Source organism: Varroa destructor, unplaced genomic scaffold (genome assembly GCF_002443255.2).
Source record: "Varroa destructor unplaced genomic scaffold, Vdes_3.0 BEIS01000007.1, whole genome shotgun sequence".
Classification (NCBI taxonomy): domain Eukaryota; kingdom Metazoa; phylum Arthropoda; class Arachnida; order Mesostigmata; family Varroidae; genus Varroa; species Varroa destructor.
This window is the reverse complement of record NW_019211460.1, coordinates 32,375,643-32,399,659: the sequence shown is the minus strand read 5'-3', so window position 1 is coordinate 32,399,659 and position 24,017 is coordinate 32,375,643. Positions and strand designations below refer to the sequence as shown.

Genomic DNA, 24,017 nt, shown 5'->3' with positions numbered 1-24,017 from the left:
TCATGTTCTAGTCGCTTTATTTACATATAATGTCTTTTATTCACAAATCCTCTTGAAAATATCTATCTGCTTACATGGAATACTTGCATACTTCTTTTATCTGCTTGGGCATCAAATCGTCGATTATCAACCTAGTCGTCTTAACACCTTACTTCTATATATGTAATAATACAATAATAAATACAAAAGAAAAATAGGGTAGTATATTATCACACGAGGACGGTTTTCGGGCGGGGTGCACCCGTGTGGGCCAAGATGTAGGTACATCAAATTTACATCATCTTCCCATTTTTATCTTGTTTCACATATACGTTCCACCAGCGTTTAGTCATCATTCGAATTATATACAGTTAAATTTGTCAAGCCAGCCATTTTACCTGAACGGAAGCCGCTAATAAGAACGAGCTCGTTCTGTATTTTGCTGCATAATGCACGTAAAACGAGTGACGTGATTATAAATAATCGCGGTAATGATAACAACAATACATACCTATACATTTTCTGCTTTTTTTCTCATAAGATTGTGTTTGTCTTTTTTTTTTGCTCAGATTACATCCTGTTTGTTTACCGCGCAACGTAAAAAAAATTGTAGCAAACAGACAAATGAGAAGTGTCATTTTCTATTCAGGACCGACTCTGACGCATAGGTCCACGTTGTCTGCAGTGCATATGTTTTGATAAATTTCGTCAAGGAAAATCACTGTTGTCCTCTTAATACGATTCTACCAAATCTGAAAACAGCCGTTGTCATGTGTGCACCCGTGCTGCATTTCACAGAATTGTAGTTGTATTTTATACTTCGTGTACACGTTTGAACCATTTCCAATATTAATAATATTGAATTATCACAAATAAGCCGTCAAAAAGAAATTAATGCATTTTGCAAGTGAATAATGATGAATAGTCTAAGTTCTTTCGGCTTTAACAAGGGATCTTATTCCGGAAAAGGCAGTTTGTGGCATTTTGCTTAGCATCTTTTTTACGTGGCCGCCAGAACATTTTTTTCTTCTAAAAGCCAGAACAGCTTTTAATCGAACAGAAAATCACCATATGTTTTTTGCACGTGAACGTCCTATTTTCGAACATTCTGCAAGTATCAATTTTCCCTTATTTTGGAGGTTAGGTCAATTGGAAAAACATTTAAAAGCGTATGTGCACATAATTTTTTAATGTATGTGGACAAATAAAGAAAACACGCCTCACAAGTAATAAATACTAACTTTACAGTATATGGATCTTCAGGAACCAGATAAGCATCTGGAAGGGAAACTGAGAACAAATAGTGCAACCATCCCCATACGAACGACAAAGGCAATGTTTTATTTGAAATATGTGTATATATACCTGACATCTAATTATCACCCAGATAAATAATACAGATTAGTTTTAATATAACAATTAAAAAAAAAACGGTTGTAACAAGTGACCATGATAAATATGAAAACTACTCTACTATCCCTCGTTAATTGCACATTCAAACATCGTTTGCAACGTCCTCAGCGGTCGGAAAGGATCAAAAATTATCTTTCTCTTTGCAGTGTAAATGAAAATCCAATGCTATAGGTGAGCGTTATGTATCGACAAGCAAACATTATAAAATTCCTCCTTCAGAAAGCCCTTAGTACGTAACATTCACATGACGCTGTCAGATAGCTATTGTTTTTTTACAGATAGCGTTCATACTATTCTTTACCGCCGTTGCTTTCTTCATCACCATGACATGCCCCAATTATTAATGAAGTATAAGTTACCAAGACCAAATTCTACGTAGCTTAGTCTCATAGTCGTGACCACACTCCCTATGGATTACTGGCCTTCAAAGTTATCTTTATCGCTCATGGGGAAGTCCAGTATAAAATCTGCTAGGACTTGAAGAAATTGCTCGGCAACGGCGCTATTGTTATGAGTGTCCTATAACTCCATGTACCAGGCAAGGAACGCTGCGAAAATTTTGTTGAGGTTCCAGATCGTTGGCCAGTCAAGATTTTTTTTATTGTCCGAGGACTTATGCCAGACGCGCGGAAACGGATGTGGGATGATGTGGACGATGGGAACATCTGGTCCAGCAGAGCGGACACGAGGAAAACAAAAAAGAAACGATAGTAATTAACCATACATAAATCCATAGAAATTGAAATCGATCATTTATCTTGAACATATTCAACGGTAGGGACACAATTTTGGACAGCTGGTTTTGAAATAATTTTTTAATTAATTTGAATTAACAAGTGAAGCCATTTTGATTTTCGTCTAGTCAGGAAAACGAAGTAGAGAAACATCGTATTTTCCACTAATTAAACGTTCGACACACGGGTTTCAGTCATGGCCGAAGTATTTGAACATACTGTGGTCGAATGCAATTCGATTACAGTTTCCATAAGATAAAACCTGCAAAGACCATCACGTTCAAATAGTACGTAAAGTAAGCGCGTATTGGCATTACGGTTAACTGTGAACATTTAAGGCGAACCGGGCGCTAAAACTCTTCTAGCTTTTTTTGCATCGACCAGTGAAATTATTATTACTATTATTATTATTATTATGAAATCAGTAAAATAGAGTAAGTAAGCAAAAATAGGGCAGTCAAACCCGTAGGTTGTTCCTTCCTGATTAAGATCCACAAATACAAATATTAGCAAATCGAACTTTGTGGCTATTTTCGAAATGAAAAACGGAACGCAGATACCTTTGCGCATGAATGGTATATGATCGTCCTCGATAGCACCAAATGTGCTTTTGCCAGTAAAGTACTTAGTACGTCCACCTTCCATTAGCCCAAGGTTATTTAGACGTTGCTCAATATCAGTCATTTGGTCGAAGAGCTGTGGACCAGAGCATGTTTTAGTGGAAGACCAAAGGTTACCACTTACGCCTAACACTAAATAACAACTAACCAACACCAATTCATATGAATCAATGAGTAGATAATAAACATATAACAAGCATACAACGACCACCAGAATTGCCTTCTTGTTTTAATATTGCCTGATTTTAAGAAAACGAATAAAAAGAGAATCGTCGTTTTAACGTGGACTGCATTGTCACGGATAAACCTACAGGTTGCGTATTTTCACGTGAAGTCAGACGGACAGCCCGCAAGCTAGCCATCTACGTACCTCCTTAGTGTCAGCGAAAAAGCTGTGGAAGCTTGGATTTTTCCCGCCAAGAAGGTCAAGTAACACAAACACTTCAATGCGGTCGAGTTCGCTAACGATGTTCCTCCTCGCCGCGGGTTCACAGCGATTTTTAGCTGCGTAAAGAAATCTGGTTTGGTGCATTTGGTGTGACAGCTGCCGGGAGCCGTAGAGCGAGTCAGTAGAACTCCACTGTTCGTATGCCTCTTCGCCATCGAAGAATATTAGTTGAAGGGTCAGACCAGTTTTCTGCAATTGGTGCATCGATTCAGATTTCGATTAAGACCTAGAAAGCCGTGCTTCGTGAAGGTCCCCCCCTCCTGTTCGTGCTTATCCTCTTATACTGAAGAATGCGCCGATCAGAATACGTCCTTATGGCGCCCTTATAGTATACACGTTTTTGACGTTAATATATCATAATTAGAACAATTTTTTCCAACTTACTCTGTCTCGATGCAATTTCAATTCAGGGTCGAGTGCCTTGACTATGTTGATTATTTGACTGCAGGGTACAGCGCTATCTACAGCAGCGACAAAGTTCTTCATCACCTGCTTAACAATTACAAGAGAGTAAGTGGAAGTTCATTGTTCCGAATGGAAACGTTTTATAAAGATGAAGGCATTTGCACAGTTCAGCATCAGCCCACGATAACGTTATCAAGAAATGCATTTTGTACCTAAAAGCTCTAGGATGATCCATTAAAACACTAACCATTTTGTTTTGCTTCATTGTCAACATAATAACATAATGACAATGCTCCTATGTGCCGTCAGAAAGAGAAAGATTTATGCTTCTATCCCATTCTAAACGCCTTCACAATCTCCTGAGTCCAATCTATCTTCTGTACAGAAACTACGCTGCTTGTAACACCTTGTGGCCATTACTGCGTTGCTCGAACAAAATGTTTAGATCATCGTCATCATAATCATTTTAGTTACGATAATCGGAAACATGGCCGTATCGTCATAAGAGTACATCATTCTGTATGCATCAGAGTATAGCCTATGCCGCACAATGACTGTCATGTTTTATACTAGTTATATGAATACATCACAGGTAGCTATCCGTCAATGGTTAAAGTGATTCGAACGAACCGCTTCTATACTGCACAACGATGCCAGCAGATGGAGTTAGTGTCGCTGCTGGCTAAATTCAGCGTTGTCAGTGGCAATCAATGACAGAACCGTTCAATATGGGCCGAACACAACAGTACACAGAAGAGGATGAAGCGGTCTAGGACAGAGCTGCTTGATTGATTTGGACAAGTTACCACAACCTTGGCTGAGAAAAATGCAACGAAAAAACTGCAAGAGGGTAACGAATGTAGCTGTAACAAGGGAAAATGCTTCATGGTAATTGAACTGCTACACAAGAGTTCGCGTGGAAGGTGGACTGTGCTATAGGAAAAGTAACGCGTAATTCTTGGGTAGCTTTTGGGTTATGTGGTCGTAGTGTGCATCGTGTACGAGACAAAAATGAATATACATGGTAGATGGGCGATATATATGTATGTGTGGCGCTCCTCATTACCAAATAGATCGAGCGACAACAGCCATTGATCCCGGATGTTAACAAAACTATGAGTAAGACTATATATCGAAGTTTGAGCAAATTACAGAGTATTTTCGTAACGTTTTATCTTGAAACCCCGATACTAAGTAGGTACCGCCAATCCTTAGCGTTTCTTGGCTTCCCTGCGATCAGTATAAAAGAGTCAATTACGATACAACATAAAACTAAGAACTTCTGCACTAACTTTTAATTGGTTACTTTTTTTCGAGCAGAGCATACCTTTGAATCGTAGTGGCAAGCAAGTACCAACCGGTGACATGCAACGGTGTCAAGTGTAGCGACGACGTTGGTAAACGGTTTTCGTCCATGAGGCGTCATGTCACTGAACGGATATTCAGTGACTTTCCATTTCAGAGCGCGCAGTTCGGAAACGATAAACTGGCGCCCGGTATTATCCGCGAGCAAGGAATACACAAAACAAATACAAACAGCATCGAACAATAAATATAACGACATATTTCATAATGAAAAACAGCCGTCTAATGACCGCCCTGAGTATTACTAGTCGGAGGACGATACCGCCCTATCGTGTCTCCTAGTTAGTGAAGATAATCACCGAGTACGACGTGTGTTGTTGTTGATACCACGCTGTCAGTTACCACGCTTACAATCAATAACTCGGAAAACAATTACATGCATACCTTCTTTATACTTGGTAGATTACACAAGAGTTCAAACGGAGAACGGCACAAAGCACTGCTAGCTCAAAAAAGGCTTATGGCCTTAAATGACTATTATGGAAAACGCACAAAGTCAATCAAAAGAAAAGCATGAGAATGTTTCAAATCAGAAGCTCAGGTCAGCTGTAAGCATTCTTGGGCGATGTTCGTTATGAAGGAACAGTTCATATGCACTATAACATGGCGGGACCAATACATGAAACGCAGCCTAAGTAATTGGTACTTCATCTATGTCAACATAAACACTTGGCAATTATCTATAGTGTTAAATGCGTTTCAAATCATAGATCTGTATGGTTCATATCGGGAGAATTGTCCTGAAAACACTAAAAACGTTGACTATATTTAGGGTGTACATATGGAGCAAATGTATACTTACAAGCTGTGGTTTACCCGCTATTCAGGACTAGCCTTTCCAACTGTTCATGAAATTATTTTTTATTTTATTTATTATTATTCTTTTTTTGAAAGCGCACAACACATTCGTTTCGTTCTAATGTTCGTACGAGGATTACGTAAGCGCATGCGTACGTTCACATGACGTACACTGCGCTCCCATTTATCTACTCACAGCAACAGCAGAACGCCACAACCTTCGTTTGGCTCTCTATACAACAATCATCGCTCTGGCACACAGGATACGACATACACGGCAAATGCATTATCCTAAACGAGGCTACCCGCCTACGCCATGTAACAATTACGTGAGAAAGAACAGACGTCTCGCATAACTTCGAAGCTAGGAGGTCCGAAAGTTGGCAGAAATAGATTTGGTAGTTATAATAGTTAGACTCTATGGTCTAGTGCGGTGGATCAACAATCTACTCTGTGTGCTGCAAACATGCTGGTAACGGTTTAACATTGTGGCAACTCTGCTTACTTTTCTACTTTATCATTGTGTTCTCGGGAAGTGGCTAAAGTAGATAACAACAAAACGATCGACATTCTTAGCACCGTCAACCCCTGCAAAACTCTGAAATGAACTCTACGTTTCTGCAAAATAGATCGCAATGATCAACAGTTTGCCATCGTTTAGCGGTGCCAACGCTTTGAGATCAACTCGGGTTAAGCGTAGATGAGCTTGTGTAAATAAAATGCCCGTACAAAATTTCGTCGAGAAACTACTCCACAAACTCGAAGCTAGATTTGGCTGTGTATAAAGACAAATAACAATGAATCGACAAGCGTAAATTTCTCATTACCGCGCCTGCGTCGATAAATATTTACTGGAAATATCGATAACGGTCAATGATAGTCCTGTGCAAAAAATTCAAATGTATTTAGATTTTATTAGTCCATTACATTCTACGACCCGATTGAAGTCAATGCGTAAATTGTAAGTTATGATAACTTCCAATATAATCGTGCACGAATTTGAAGCTTCGAGATGCTGAGCGAGATTATATAAATATTATAAAAAATTATCTGCTTTGTTCGTCATTTTGGATCACGCAAGCGTATTTTTGGGCACTACACAACCTAACAGTTGAAAGGCTCTCTCATCCACCTATAAAATAATCATGCACTGCATGTGTAGGGTCTATGTACACGCCACAGGATCAACTGTACGATTTAAACCAAGGACCAGATTGCGTAAGACAAGAGCAGCAATAATTCGGTTTCTGCATCGAAATTAAGACAGAATATCCAAGGCCTTACTAGCTAATTTTCGTAGAGCCCGGACGTTACAAAAGACTGGTCAGAAAATATCTAAAAATTAACTCCTAAGAAAATGCAACTACTACAAATGCTGAACTTCAAATGTGATCAAGTTCAGACTAGAAGCACAGCTGTAAAGCAAGCATACTTTTTATATTCTGTTAAGAGCTATAATCTAACCCAATATAATGAGCAAAGACTTCAATTTAGAATTTGAGTCACATGTTATTGGTACGTATCTGAAACGAGGCGATAATTACACGTTCAATGTACGTACTATACGTTATCACATATAGTTGTCATGAGATTTGGTCAAAAAACGGTGAGCAGAGATATTTAGCTAAAAATAGTAGTTCTTCTCAAAAATAACATATCTAACAAAGGAGATTTATAGAAATAAGCTTATCTTTAACTTCTGATATCTTTGAACTTTTTGCTTTTCTAGAATTTCTGCTTCCTGTTATCGAGTTACTCGAGTCCAGTCTTATTGCACATCATTGAAACGTTTCCATACCACGAATATTTCAGCGTTTGCAACAATTCATTCGGCTTAGCCTCGTTAATAATGTATGAACTGATCTGTAGTCCTAAAAAAGGTCTCCCCTAGTGCAGGACCAGAGGTGATTCGGTTAAAGCGTTGCACTAGGAGAAAATGTTGAACAAACAGTCTAATACATATTTTTTGCCCAAGTTGACCTCATACAGCCTAGGCTAACGTTTAGGTTAATGTTTATGAGCGAATTAAGAATAAATTTTAAGCATGTCGTAGATATCTTACACAAAAGTGGATGATCCCATCCAAAAATCTGGATAGTAGTATCTTGACGAGTTATTGCCAGGTTTTGTTTGCCTTCTTGGGAATATTTACCGCTTTCGTATTGCTTAGGAAGTGTCTAGCATTTAGGACTTATAGGGTTACGCTTACATTCGGGGTTTTTTTCCAGCAAGTTACCAACAGTTTGACATCACGACTGTCTTGACCCAAAGAACATATAAATTAGCTTGCAACCATAATGGGAAGCAGTTTATCGTCACTGAAATTTGAGCGTAGAACAGCCAATAATAAATAAACCCCTGCCAAGTTGAAGCATTTCGTTTTTTACATAAAACCAACAATTCATGTGCGGCTTCTAAAAAGAAAACCTGAAAAAGATTTCCATAAAGCAAACAGAAATATTTTCAATAGCATTTGGATTCAAAGTATCCTGGAAAGATATTTCTGACGGTATTGAACTTTTTATGGACAAATTAACAGCAAATCTCAAACGGAATGTATCTATTGCCAATTATGTCATCATGATCAACTTTGGCAGTTAGTATTTATTAGCGCCCTCTGGATTTATTGGCCGCTTCAGACTTATGTATTCTTCACACCTTCAGCCTGTTATCAAACGAAAATTATTATTTCTGTTGAGTTTTTTACTCGAGCTATATTTTAGCGACTTTGTATGGCAATATCGTTTGGCACACGGTTACTAATAGAAACCCATTTGCGAGCTAAAGAAGCATTATTCTGGAAATGACTAGTGAGTGCTTCAAGTTCCCAATTGAAAACGTAACCATGATGAATGTAGATTACATTATATAAATATGACCGTCAAGCATAATACCTTTAGCACGTGAAAATAATTGGCCTTGTTTAGACGCAGCCTTGGAAACATAGCAGAAGAGATTGTCAAGATTTAACCCTGTCGTCCTGCAGCTGGTATAAATTAAACTAGCTAGGCACAGATAGTCTGAGTAAATTGTATAATTCAAATATCTATTATGTTGCTACTTGCCTGTCGCACTTTCGAATGCGATGGGGTACCGGGTTGACGCTCCACGCAAACGTTGTCCAGCGTTCGGTTGAAGTCGCCCTGGATCTCTGGTGCCACCATTCTCGCGGCGATCCTTGCCAAGCTGTCATCAGAGAGAGCACTCGGTCGGCGAGGCCACTGCAGAGCGTGTGACTTCAGTATGAGCCATAATAAACACGAGAAATTGTCGACAATTGAAACACCATGCAGCCCCAACCCGCCGTAAACGCAAGCGAACAACAACCACTATAAAGACACACGCAACGATCGACACACATATAGGCGAGCATGTCGATAGCCATCATAAACCCAATAATAAACCCAAAAGCAACAGATGCAGGTAACTGAAAGCACCGGTGCCGGTTACGTGGGTAAGCAAAGAGCGTGCAGTATATACCTACTTCGTACAATAAAAACTAATAAAACTTGTTATTATAGATGACGGATATCCTTCTATGAAAGCAAAGCCAAATATTCCATTACTTGACTTTATATATGTATAATAACACGTATGTTGAAAATAATTTCTGTTAGAGGAATCGAGTTATTTGTGTGTTCAGGTTATGTGTTCAAAGATAAAATTACGGAGCATTAGCGTCTCTAACATTGTTACAAAACCCGTACCTCCGAAAGTTTCCCTGCGGTGAACACGGATATGTATCGAGTCTTCTGAAGGCAAACCGTATTCGCGTCATATTTATCATAATTGCCTGTAGCCTACAGCTAAAGCGACACTGACAAATAAAAAGACGTTTGATCTTCGACTGGAGCTATGTAAGTGAGAACATGCACAAGGGCTTTTCCGATGGCATTCTTGTTTAATAAAAATGCATTTCTATTGAAATTCGCAATATGACGCACATTATTCAGCAAAATTTCACGTTATTGAGCGAACCAAGAGAATGCACCCATAGGAGGATATAGCAAATAGCTAGAATAGTCAAAGATTTTCTGGGAATTTCCATATTTCATGTTTTTTCAATCGTATAACCATGAAATATTTTTTTAGCACCGTTGCTAACATCAAGTTAACTTTACCTCGACATGCTGAAACTGTTCAATGGCGATTGGTGATCACCAAAACCAAGACGCAGTTCCAAGGCTTAAAACTCTGCTTTAACGCGGAATAGGGTTTCGCAGTTAATAATGATCTAGTAAAATGCCACAAGGCTCATATTGATCCATATAATACTTCTATGTTGGTAGTGTTTGTACAGTTGCTATATGTATGTATATATATATATATATATATATATATATACATATATATACATATATACATATATATAGCAACTGTAGAATACGTCCTCTCACAGGTCATGAAGTCGCGTTCAAAATCATTTCAACTAATTTTAAACACTGGATCCGAAGATTTCCCCCCTTTGCGGTCGTTCGGTAGCTTCTGTACGAGCTTGCATAAATAACTGATGATTCTTCTATTGCTTTGCGCTGAGAACCCCAGAGTCTTTGTGCGTAATTAGCGGAAAAATTCATTTTTATCTATTCAGCTTTAGCATCATTTTTTTTTTGCTCGTAGCATTATTCTGTACCTAAACAGTTCTTTCGACTCACTTCAATCGTGGCAAGCACGCTGACGGGTGACTAATTATACAACATGGCAGTCTTCGTGCGGCACAGGCTGTACTCCGATGCATTGATAAAGACGACAGGGCCATGTTTTCGATTATCTCAGCTAAAATGATTATGAAACATTTTGCTCGAGCAACACAGTAACGACCACAAGGTGTTACAGGCAGCGTAGTTTTTGCACGGAAGATAGATTGTACTCGAGAGATTGTGAAGGCGTTCTAGAACGAGATAAAGTTCATTTTTTACCTTAAAGCCTTTATATGATAAACTCATTTCTTACAGGTGTTAACACGTTTATATATATGTCGATAATATGATATTTGAGTTATTCAGTAATGCTAGTTTTATCGATCGTCGTTCCCCGTAATTCAAAATTTTGATAATCGTAACGATATGCGCATATATATATATATATATATATATATATATATATATGCATATGCATATATATATATATATATATAGACATCAAAGGAAAAGAGTGGAATGAATCGTTTGAAGATTAACTAATACGCATCGTGGCAGCATTATATATACAACGGATACATTTATGATTAATAAAAATAAGTGCGTCGTGTTCGCGATCTATTTCATCCGCCTGTTGTCTTCCTACCCTGACCTTTACCTACAGTATGTTTACCTCTCCCATTTGATCAGCGTGGGGGATCAGTTGGGTTTATCACAAGTCAGGATCAAGAACGTCAGGCGGAGGTCTAACATGTTACGACGGCCAAATCGGTGCGCGCACTAAGGACGATATATCGTTGGCGTGGGCCAGGAGCAAATGGGGAAATGCCACATAACCTGACCATCACCACCGTCACTGCTATCACCTCTGCGTAGACACACATTTATAGCAAAATGCACAGGCGTGCTTGCACACACGTACAACCCGTCTACTCTTACTACTGCATGACGTCTACTCGTTGCATCCGGCGTAAATTTCGTCATATAGGACAAGAAGCTGACACAGTAGCTACACCAGAGACTGCGATGGTAACGCTTGTAATAGCTAGTGGCTTATGTCGGCTAACCCGCTTCGGCCCATTGACAGTGAGACCTTGTCACATAGGAAGAAGGTACGGCTTTATAGTGAATTTATTAAGCTACGCATCAAGCCCATGGTTTTTTTTCGTCGAGACAAGGCTCAACTAAAAAGAAACGGATGCCAAATAGAAGGTGATTGGGATGCGTTAAGGACTTCTTCGACGAGTGTTCAGAGCAGTCGATTCACACTGTAGAGGAGGTGGCATTTTGCCTAGATTGATCCGCAGCGGCTTGCCCCGTAATGACCATCAATAACACGCTACATTCATGACACTGTTGATGTAGTATGGATCCACTGGCCAATGTTAGCAGCTCTGGCCGACTAAAGTCAGTGTTGATGAGTGTCTGCGTTCGAGTTAAGTAGTAGCAGTAACGCAAAATGCACGACTAAGCAATGTGAAGAGCACATCGAGTTCGGACACTCGAAACGTATGGTTTAATCTAATGGTTCGTATAAAACTGTACGAAATTCTGGGCCACCTAGTCTATAACGTGCCTGTGGTAACTGGTTTACCATTATACGCATACATTTGTTGTCGAATATGAAGGTTCTTTTCGATAAAGGGAAAAGTCACCTGCCATATGCCACTCATGTTTTTTTAGATTGTTCAAAAAGGTAGTTGGTGCCCATCGATCTATTCAGTTGTTTACATCGGGTTATCATTATCTACTAAAGTCACAAAAGTAGTTAGTTTGATACTATTTTTTATTTCAATACCACCAGAAATCACTTTGACTGTTCAGGACGAAAGTGGAAAGACACTGCTATCGGAGAAACGCATATTACACCGACTGACTGAACTGACAAATGAAAAAGCCTTCATTTACGTAAAAATTAGCATATCAGAGCAATGGAGTTCCGCTATGCGTCTGACTATGCACAGTGGATACGGGCAAAAACCACTGAGTTTAAAAACGACACTCGATTCAATTATAAAGCTAACATGAGCATGAAACGGAAGTGCAGAATTATCCCGCTTAAGTAACGCTTGTATCGAATATATTAATATTCGAATATATATTAAGAAGCGGCTAATATAATTAGCCGCTTAAGTGAAAGAAAAAGTTAACGCTGGTATAGCATAAATCACATAGAAAAGTTACATGATCGTAGAGATGAAGTGGAGATAAGCACAAATATTAGACGCGACCCTGCAAGTTTTTTTAGAATGACATCATTCAGTTCAGTATACTATTCCTGTTTCTTTGGTACAGCAAATAGTAACCTATAGTTTTTACTCAGCCACTCTGCTAAGCAAGCGTTTGAAGCTGGCTAGTCCAAGTGTCCATTAAACGTTAATATTGATATATTTCTCATTTTAAGTGCTTAAAAAGCCCAAGTTTACGCCATTAGCAACGAATCTTTTACATTCCCCAAGTGGAAACGTCCAACTAACAAGTTATTTGTTACAGTTATATCGGTAGCATGGATACTAAAAAAAAAAAACTGATTTCTAGCTGGCGTTTGTAAAGAAATTTGGCACTATCATTTATAGCTGCTCTAAATGAATGGGCCTCTATCCTCGTTGCATACTACTTGAATAGGGACAGTGCTTATAAGTAGGAACCTTCAAAGAACGAGTCGCACATCAAGTTCTGCAACCCGCCAACGAATTAAACCGAGGTTGCATTTTAAGGTACCTTACTGTTTTTAAAAAAAAAAAAGCCTATTGAAATAAATTCGAAAGACGGATTTCGTTATGAGATTGGCCAAACAATGGAAACTGACCTTTCTTCTACATAAATTTATAACCGAAAAGACTCGTAGGCATATGGCATAGGCGTCGGCAGTACACGGTGTAACTGTTTAACGGCAATGCAAGACTTCAAGAAAGTGCCAAAATTACATTCCAAAGATTAAGGGTTACAATATTATGCTATGTTTTTAACCTTTTATCTGCTCTGAAATTTAGCCTATGTACTTTTAGGTGCTGTTAATTACTATCGAGAGTGACTGGTAATGTATATAATGCAAACATAGATTTCATTGAATAAACAATATTTATCGCAAGAGAATGGTAAATAAACACCTATAAAGATGCTTCTTAACAATAGTAAAAATCAGATTATAAATATCAAGTTTGAATCGAAGATTACCAAAGTTTTTAAGAACAGGAGCTTCTAACAAAACATTGTAACAAAATTAAAACAAGTACCCATAATCACTTCTTACGTAAGCATCAAGGGCCTGCCCCCATTAGAATGTCTATGCCGGGGACCGTATTACTCTATAGTTTCTCCAGCCTATGACATGGCATGATATACAAGTAGCATATCTGCTGTTTGTATTTCTCTTGTGATAACCCTTTTTGTTTGAACGCTGATATTTTGACCAGTGATGGCCACATGCTTGTTTGCTTAGAGTTATCATGGCAAAACGCTCAAAGACATGTGCGTTAACCACTCCAACCTCACGGTCTCCTAAGAAGAAGGGCATATGAAAGACTATATTTGATGTTATGTTATCCCACTCCACACTGAAAAAAAACAATGCTAAATATATACGTCTATCAATGTGATGAATAAACCGCATAAAATTAAAATAACGTACTGCCGCGCACAATTAGAAAAGGTGATCTGCTAAGCACTCCCAAAGACAGCCCAGTGGGTTAGGTTTGTATCACTCAGAATTTGTCATGTTAGAATGGTACTTCGTTAATCATGTAATCAATCACTTACCCACTGTCACGTAAGGAGGCCTAAAGATTGCTCGTTTTATAACTTTTTTACACAGGAAAATAAACGTCTAATGTTATAGAAAGCTTCATCAAATCTTTCAACCTAAAAAAGCCGCACGTATTTCCATAAATGAGTACAAAATTTAACACATTGACTTCGTTCGCTAACTAAGTAGCTGACATTGCTTGTTTGGCAACGGAAATATGAGCACACATATCACAGATGTATATGCGATAGAAGGCAAGAGACAATCTTAGCAACTGGAAAAGGTAAACAACACTTTGATCACGGTTAGGCGGCTATGACAGAGAGGATAAAAATAAATTAAGTATCGAAGCAAGCTTGAGCGACAACAAACTTCTGCAATTTCGTTAAACATATACACGCGGATAACACGGACAATTGCCACAATAGACACACACACATTATTGCAGCTTACGACGAATACAACCGGGGATAGTCGGTTATGGCGTAACGGATGAAACCACTCACTCGTCGTATAGTCAACGAAAGACAGGGCCTCAGACGACAGCTGATGCGAGACTGCCACGAACGAAAAATGCAAAGCGAAATCGAAGGAGGAAAAAAAGATACAACAGGTCAGCGAGCGGTTGGAAAAATGGAACTATGGCAGAGGATCAGACGAAATTATACAATGTGTGCAAGAATTATGCACTTTATAGTAGAAATAATGGCATAGACACCTGTTAGAATAATTGGCTTAAAATGTCGAAGCCAAGATCGCTGCTTTCAGTCCTGCTCTATTATGTATACAGTGTCTCGAAAAGGTGTTTGCCTAACCCTTTTTGCTTGTTTTCACGTAGTTCGCACAAACAATGAGCAGAATAACAATTATAGGGCACTGTCCCTTCATCTATTCAGTAGCACACTGTTAGCTTGAAAAAGGTTTTAACCCACACAGCAGATACTCCTTAAATGATAAAAATTCCACAGCAGAATGAGCAAACCCTTTTTTAACCTACTTTCTGGGCTACAAAAGACATGGACGGAAGAAAAGGAGATGTAGTCTTGGGCGACAATCTTACGTGAAATGCAAAACGTTTAATACTAATAAAAATCACTGGGATTAAAATGGCCGTTAAGGAGTTTCGCAAAGTTTGCGATCCTACGCTACACACAAGTTAGTTAGAAATATAAAAAGTGAAAAATGATATTCTGTTAAGAATAAAATGAAGTTATTATTTTAACACGGAGTAAAAAATGTTAGCTGGACAATACAAAGTAGTCGCCTTCGATGAAGGTGGCCGAAAGCACATTTGGTATTAAGCATTACGGTATCACTGCAATTGCTAACAATCATAATATACAGCAAGCCCATCTGTTGTAATTAATTTTAGCGCTAAATCTTCAGGCAGTTTTTATATATTGACCGTACCCAATAGAAAAGACTTGTCCTTGAAAAAAATATTGGTTTTATAAGTACACCTAGATTCTCCGTCTCGTTTTGACGTCTAAAATTTGATAGCGACATGATAACTTATAAATATTCCACTTCTATAAAGTTTTGCTAACGAAAAAAATGACGGCTAGGGTAAGTTGAGTGTTAAAAGTTGATGAAAAGTGCTGTGAGGAAAAGTAGTTCTTTAAGGAAGGACATTCAAATTTAACATGGCACTAGTCAAAATTTAAAAAAAAGAGAAAAAAAATTTATAAAAATACGCATAAAGGGTTTCGTATTATATAACCTGGGTATAAATGTATCTGCGGTCAAAGCTCCCTAAAGTAACGGTTCAGAGCAATCATCTATGCTGGATTTGTGACAATTTTAATACTGCAAAAAGTTATGAATACCTTCAATGACCGGATCTACCACACATCCGTGAAATTAAATTAAAGCAGTTCAAGGTCAACCTGCTCGTGAGAATTTTATCGGGCAAACAAGGCTGGTCCCGTATAGCTATCGCATATTAAGCGGTGATTTAGGTGTCCGACCCGACATTCAATAACAGCGACAAAACAAATTATGTGTTAAAAATAGCAAATAATATTCGATCTTTGCGCAAAGTTTAGTGAGCAGATATTTTTCTAATCTCTAAGGGTATCTATGCATAGTCTCGACGATAGTCTCGATGACAATACGTTGGTAGCATGATTATTCTCCCACTTGTTGGATATCGTAGTTCATTTTGCAATATTTGAATACATAGTGTCAACTTTGCTTTAGTAAAACAAAGTTGTTCAGTAAACTTCAACTTAGTTCAGTAAACGGCACCTTGAAAACCCAGGAACAATTGAACCAAGGCAAGCCAGGTGTAACCGTATTGACTGTCCATCGATGAAGAAAGAAACTGCCCACCGAAGCAGTCACGACAGTTCGTTATCATGTACAGAGCAGTTTTAAAATTGGTTCGAGGCGGGCATATGGCAATGGCACCTTAGCATGATTAGTTGTTAGTATGACGTTTGTTTACTTCACTCAGGTGAACCGCCGCAACGTATTTACATATCTGTTAGGGTCAAACGAAGTGACGCCTTTTCTGGTTTCTGTCTAACTAGGGTTTTTTACACTGGCATACAGATAGAGAGAGATTGTTTTCTTCTGGGTAATCTAAAAATGCGCAAAATCGTCGCAAAAATGATCAGACTGCGTCGATTACTGCAATAGGCAGCCCTTAGAGGATGCTTCACAATGCAAGAAAAGGACGCCTCGTGCTACCTAATCGCACGGTCTGACAAACTTGTTAGGTTCAGAACGATCTCAATCACAAACAGCCTTGTAATTAATTTACTTCAGCGGACTATTTGTCCGCGTAGCCTTTCGCTTATTCTTACTGAACCTTAAGTGGTAGCACGTACTTGAACTTGTTGTGAAAGGTCAAGTTGAAGTTGCAAGCCTAAATGTCCTATGCATTATGGCTCTAATTCTCACATGATTTTCTGAAAGTTTCTGTTAGTTTATGTTCTGCCGTGGGTTCTGATTTGACACTACGCCATTATTTAGTGCAAGTGCCGCGCTAAGCACAAATATGGCTGGTCTGAAGCCCCCCAGTCGAAGTATTCCCTTCAGTCTTAGCACAGGATTGAAGGGAATAGTTCGACTATGGTATCTCAAATGTCGGTGCATTTCAGGTTCAGACGATTACTGTAGTCGGTTAGACTAGCTGATGATCGTTATCCCGCCTGAACGAGAAATTTTGCACTGAAATCTCTTGGTACGACTTGAGTAGTCTTTAGTCAGACGGAAGCCCTGACCGTTCGTTTTTTTGTCAAAATGAAGGCAAGAATCATAAGCCAGCTACCTCGAGTCAAATATTTTACTGGCTCGATAGCCGTATTTACATGGAACGTGCGTGTGCATTAACACCGAATCTCATAAGAAGGCCTGACGAAGCAAATTTAAATCTTGTCGTATATCTCGAGGTATATTTGAGAGGTATTTATTTGTAAAATGCATAGCTTCACTTCATAGTTCGCGTCTAAATTTAGTCATAAAACGTAAATCAAACGAGATATTGAAAAGCTTTTACTTGGTCTACGGGACAAGCCGGAGTCGGATTGGTTTAGTGGGCCGCCGAATTCTCAGTTCAGTTTAGAGTCAGAAAGATTACGACGAATAATTTACGAAATGAGCCTACGATGGACAACGCACAAATTGACTCATGCCAGTCGAGATACTCTGCTATTTGTTTGCCACAGTCAGTCTGTGCAGTATGAACGAAGACGTACTAGTCTTTTTTGAATAAGCCAAGCTCCCTGCTTTCCTTAACACGCGAAAGGTAATCGGCCAAGAGTCACAACGTTCAGTCGAAAAGAACTTGACAGTTTTACCTTTTCGCTCTTTCGTGTATAGCATACACTGTTCTATTTAAAGAAATGAAATCCTTGCTAAACTTGAATTTATTAAACGAATGCTTTACTCAGGATGTTATCATTACGATAATTGGTACGTTTTCATTGCACAATACGGTATCTACAAGCATTACACAATCTAGTAAAGTATACGTGTGCTCATGCATTTGGGAAAGTCTAGTGTGGAATAAAGCGAGACATTACACTGCGACTCAGTGCAAACAGCCGAATGTGCATGTGTTAAACAGACCCAGTTACAGGAGGAGCATAAACGCAATAGCATACACAGGGACAAACAGGATTTGGCAAATGCTGCTGCTTATCCATCATCTGTCCGAGTACGGGTCTAGGTCCTCTCATCCCAACCTTAATAATACTCTAGCAGACATTCTAGGCAATTTTTTCTGGATGAGGTGTGCGCCACAGACACGACTCATCACGTTAGATGTATAGAAACGTCAAGAGAACTGTTCCTTTGGTTATAGATAACCTGCGTTTACGTTAGGCCCCTGTCTTCTCGTTCAATCAGTGTTGCTATGCTTCGGACCTTCGCTTTTCTGACCACAGCATGTACATGATTTAGGGAACTCGCTGTTGTCTCTACGTGAAAGCACGTATTGTCTCAATAAAATAAGATGCGTTAAGGTTGAAACCGTACTTCTGTGAAGACGATGCTACGCGTCCTCGAGTATTAGGCAGGGTCTGTGTACTAAGCATTTACATACGACTGGAATAGGACAATCAAAACCTATATGGTTATCGGATAGTTGCTAGGCAATCGAAAAAGAAAATAACTTCGTTGTAGTACCAGCTACTAGCAAAAAGTATTCTTTAGTTGACGATTTAGGTATTTTACCAAAATCCTAATATGTATGATGAATTTTCTCGTATTTTTAGATCAGCAGCTGTAGCATGCGATTTTTTATGCTTAGGCTCGTTTGAACAGAGAATACAAGCAAACAATTACACATTGAAAGTGATTTGGGCCGTAATATCTGGTTTTGGGAGGTAAGTTAGAGATTACATCTATAATAAGAAGCTGGATCCCTAAAAAGGGTAGCCCTTTCGTTTTCCTACAGCCGATGCAGATGAATGAATGAGCATCTGAATGAAGCCATCGAATGTATGCAGCAGCAGTAGATAGCTTTAGTTGCGTGTATGTGCGTACTCCTGTGTTTACACAAACGCCCTAATATCCGGTGGGATGCAGATGAAAACACCTCTCTTACGTAAGCTTTTTGTATACCTTAATTATTTTGGCTCGTCGTTGGTGATTGTTGTACACGTACTAATAAAAGTAGAAAAAAGGACAGCATTTTATTGGAACAGGGACCTTCCAAATTTAGATCTGTAACGATGTTTTCGCCTCTTTAGCGTAATGTAGCATTAACACTATCAATCGAGTTGTGGGGTATGGGACGTTTAAAAAAGATTTCAAGAATTCGCTGAAGGTTACGATACCGCAGCTTTCGACAGAAAAGCGAAGTGGAATGCGATGTTCACGAAGCTATTGGAAGACACAATTGGTCAAGCAGACGAAGGGGAGACAAACCGGTAAACGTACGCCAAAAAAGTAGTTAGACAAATGAAAAGAATACGCGTAAGAAAGCGACGAAGACCATGTAAACTCCCAAAAATTCACGCCAGAGTCAACTATAAAGTACGAACATCCTTAAAATAAAGACCAATTTAATGAGATATTGATAAATTAAAGACTTTTTAGATGTAGCAAAGGTTTTACTGATTGATCTGAAATACTTAAAAAGCTGCCATGTCCCGAAAAGAATTTTTCGTACGAGCACGATAATGAAAGTATTTACATATTTATAGATAAAAATATCATTTTTAATTCAATGTCAATAGATAATAACATCATCAATTTGTATACACTCGTTACCTTATTCGACGACTGAGAGACATTTTAAAGAGAAGTACATTTCTCAGTTTACCAGTAACAATCGTAAAGCCACAAACTAAAAGCAACTCCATAAAGCTAGCCCCGCTCAAATCACATATTCATATGACACCCCACACACACACAGTTAACATACGCTAGTAATGTCTGACACATTCGGATCCTCATTATCAGCCTGCTGTTCAACAGCCGTAGGTTGTGGTTCGACCGTCTGGTCCTGATTTCCCTGCAGCACAAAGATGTTCGGACGGGAGGTCAAATAATATGCCCCCAGTGCAGTAACCGCAGTTGTCACAGCTAGCGAGACACGCCCATGAGACTGAAACGGTTATTTAGTTATGAAACATGCTAGGAATCATATAATAACTCATATATACTAATATTAGTATAATGATTCATAAGAGAATTAAGCTATTACGAATTTAAGTGTTCGTTCACTTAGAGCGCATCTGGTTTAGATCAAACACCGCAAAAAACTAACCTCTGAAACATCCAACTTCAGAGCTGTGCATTCATAAGTCTGATTTAGTTGTTAATGTTTTCAATGCGCGCCATACATCAAGCTAATCAAATCATGTATTGTTTTTTCATTACCTAAAGCATAGTCAACGAATTTACGAAGAATAAGTCGAAATAAAAATAAATCAGTGAAGAGACACATGCAATAATCGTAACAGGGATTACATAACGAAACTAGATTACAGTCCCTCATAAGATTAAAACAAACTAGACTACAATCTCTTTTAATATGAAGAACTGTAATATCTCATCGTTTTCTTGTTCTGTATATTGACGGTTACTATTCCATAAACGCTACACCGTAAGGCCGCTGAAGAAGTTGTGATAAAATACAGTAGAGATGAAAAATCGTCCCTGGGCATTCTATGGCCAGTTTTCCCATAAAAAAGAAGGTGGGATTATATAGGACAAGGACTGTATGAGCCATTCTGTTTTTTTCATAGCAAAAAGACGTCTATTTGAAATATTTCTATTGTTATACTTCCAGAATTTTCAGATGTACGTAGGTCAGAAACGTGATGCAATTCACCATCGAAACTAAATGTATAGAGCTAACATAAAGATAATTAGGTAGCCTTAAAATACTACTCTATTTAATTGTAAGAACGCGTATATGTGTATACCTGTCAGTTTCACTCTGTCAAACGCACTTGTGGTAGCACAGGTTGTTGTAACAACGTGTCACATATGGCTGCTTTTATAGAAAAGTTTGAAAAATTGCTCGACTGGCATAATACATCGTTAGGAAAAAACAATACTGTGGAAAATGCACAATTGACATTAATTATTTAGATCAGAACAATGCTCAACCACGATAGTCATATAGGCTTTAGTGCGACCGTAAGAGCGGTGAACCCATTATTATTACGCCCTCTCGGTGCTCAAACAAAGTTTATCTGCAAATGAAGAAACGGCTTCATACTGCCCAGCAATTTTATTTTGGACATAAAATGAACAAACCATAATCGTTAACCTGCTTAACTTGCCAGTACGGGCTTCTCGAGTCATAAGCACAGTTTTTTTTTTTTGAAAACCAAACGTTTTTTTAGTTTTATTAAATGAACGCGCGCGAGATTATCAGTGGTTTATATAGCCCCGCCTTCAGATTACACAACTTCAACTTGTGGAACTGTAGAAGCCAGCGACATAAGTGTCTCCAACTGATATTTTTTTAATATAAAAATTTGTAAGTCGGTTTCGGCCACGTAATAAAAAAGTCTTTATAGTATATATACTATAAAGTATACTAATAGATTTTTTTCTGTAGCACCGGTTATGTCCATCGATAACGTCAAGTAAATTTGGGCCCATGTAGCATCACCGTTGTCAAATGAACTGGCAATAGGACACTTGTACATGCGCTAAAGCCACAGAAAGCCTCGCTTAAACACAGGTAACTCTTAGGTGAATGGACCTATAAATATGTGCTGGAAGTATTCGGACCATATAGAGCACTTAAAGGACCATGTCCAGACTTATTGTTATTCGTCATAAGTTAGGTGATACTAATGTTATGAATACGCTAATTGTAGCACTCAGTGTAAACAATAAAAATACATCTGTCAGAAGCTAACTAGCTTACTATCAAATTTATGGATCCTTTCTACGGCCTATTGAATATGTCTAGATATATGCAGGCGTAGTTTATAGTGCCGCATATGGCTACTGTACAACATTATCGCATGTACGTGCCACTAATGGGAAAATATATTTACTTGAGGAAGTCTACTTTATTGCAGTTATTAATAGCTTCTCCTTCAGCACATGTACGGAGCGGACATCTGCGCGTTGGAAAACTCAAACGAACGACTTTGTAGACCCGGCAAGCAGATACTGTTCTTTTTTTATTTAGCGAAGCCATCGCCACCATACATAGCTGCTATTAAGGACTAGAGTACGATAGCACAAAATTTTATGCAACAGTGCTCTAAATAGTCAAAATACGTTAATTCACACACGTACCGAGAAACAAATCACTTCCGACTTCATTAAAGGCATGCAATGCAGACATCCTCCATTTGATTGTCGTAAATGAGCGAATACCGTTAAGTGTGAAAAGAAATCTGTCATCAAATGTACTTAAATTGTCCGCGCATAACGACGAAGCAAGACATCAAGCGCTAATTTGTGTATTTCTAAGTTACTTTGAAACCAGTTTGTACTTAGTACCTATAATTAATAAGATAAGCCCTATAATTTTCGTCCTAACTACAAGATGATATATTATTATTATTATACATTCTTTGAGTACGGCTCACACGAGTAAAACAGTCATCAGTTTTAGCATAGACAAGCACGGTTGTTAAATATTTCAAGAAGTTGAACAACATGTTTGACATTCGCATACATGGAAGGCAAGCTAATCAAGAACTGTCTTCAAGTTTCTTTTCCTGTACCCGCCTTATGGTGTCATCGCTGCTTGTACAGTTATATTCTCTAGACTTCGGCACGACTGATAATAATTTTTCTGATCACTGGCAGACGAAATTCGTGACAGAACATAACAATTTAAGAACTGGCTAGGCTACATAGTTTTTAAAGCCAAGCTTATAAAGTTCTGGCAAAACGGGAAAAGTAAATTAGTAGAACGATAACTGACAGAAGATGTCATATTTAACAAGCTTTAAATTGAAGTTTTCAAGTTTCGCAAAATCTTTAAGAAACCACTTATTGGCTAATCGTAGTTTTATGCGTAATGTAAATGTATTATTTAATTTACAAATACAGTCATAGAGTATAGATGTCGACAGTTTTGACTTAGCTTGATTATTACCTACAAATATATTAACTATACATATATGTGCCATGCAATTAAATATATAAATGAGCAAAACGATGATCTCTATCCGAAAGTAGTGTATTTGTTTAGAAATTACCTACTACAATTAAAAGCTGTATGCCATGACTTTCTACTATCTCTAGATGTAAACCTCTAAATGAAAAACACTGACCTTTAGAGTGAACATTATATAAGAATTGTATTACTTTGAATAAAATCTTATCCACACGCGTGCTAACAAAATCAAGCTGAAAGCAAAGCTGTCTTTATCAAATACTTTCCCTATTTTATTTTAGGATCACGTTTGCACAAAAAAGTATATAGGAAAAACAAGCTTCCTTAACCAAAAATCGACTACACTTTTTATACAAGCACATCTAATAGTTTTTAAATTCGCCGCAAATCTAGTCACACCGCGCAAGGCTATATCAGCTGTTAGAAATTCCTGAAGGTGATTTCTTCCTAAAACGTCTGTTCATCTTGTCCCAGGAGTGTCCGCCCTTAAAAATACCAACTTTGGATGTTCTGGTGGAAAAATAACACATAGTACGTGGAAAATTTGTGTTATTTCGGCGCTACTGTGGCACTCCAGTGCATTCATTCGAACAACAACAATCAAGCATATGTGAACGGTCGTCAAAGTACTATTTCTACCAGAAACTCACCCGAATGTCGTGCCAACTTAAGCCATCAGCTGAAAACGGCCCTACAAGAACCAGTAACAGAAACAGCCTCACGCCACTCTCAATAGTCCTCATGGGGACAGCGACTTGCCACGGCCACCAGTGAAACTCTGCCGATTTTCTCAAAACATAATACGCTCATGAGGTCCG

The 24,017-nt window shown here is 38.4% G+C and overlaps 2 protein-coding genes across 14 annotated transcripts in view; one reads left to right on the top strand and one right to left on the bottom strand.

Moving 5' to 3' along the window:
* Positions 1 to 24,017, top strand: part of LOC111254786 (uncharacterized) — a 35,572-nt gene that overhangs the window by 7,686 nt on the left and 3,869 nt on the right. The gene's annotated exons all lie outside the window — the stretch shown is intronic.
* On the bottom strand, positions 1 to 24,017 carry LOC111254329 (glutaminyl-peptide cyclotransferase-like). Of its 12 annotated transcripts, none has more exons than XM_086976275.1 (9): positions 23,850 to 24,016; positions 20,023 to 20,205; positions 19,218 to 19,259; positions 8,828 to 8,998; positions 4,927 to 5,085; positions 3,579 to 3,683; positions 3,117 to 3,383; positions 2,687 to 2,822; positions 1 to 2,057 (listed from the first exon to the last, which is right to left on the bottom strand). In XM_086976275.1, the coding sequence occupies exons 1-9, from the start codon at positions 23,940 to 23,942 to the stop codon at positions 1,912 to 1,914; spliced, it is 1,302 nt and encodes a 433-aa protein (XP_086832401.1). In that variant the 5' UTR covers positions 23,943 to 24,016; the 3' UTR covers positions 1 to 1,911. The 12 variants fall into 12 exon arrangements, with proteins under 12 accessions (XP_086832401.1, XP_086832400.1, XP_086832403.1 ...); XM_086976274.1 differs by lacking the exon at positions 19,218 to 19,259 and adding an exon at positions 14,654 to 14,704; XM_086976277.1 differs by having other exon boundaries at positions 8,828 to 8,983; positions 23,850 to 24,015.

Coding starts and splice junctions, on each gene's coding strand:
- LOC111254329 (XM_086976273.1), bottom strand. CDS start 23,942: ATGAGGACTATTGAGAGTGGCGTGAGGCTGTTTCTGTTACTGGTTCTT. Junction 3,384..3,578: donor TGAAATTGCATCGAGACAGA/GTAAGTTGGAAA, acceptor CACCAATTGCAG/AAAACTGGTCTGACCCTTCA. Junction 2,823..3,116: donor TTTTCGCTGACACTAAGGAG/GTACGTAGATGG, acceptor TCTGGTCCACAG/CTCTTCGACCAAATGACTGA.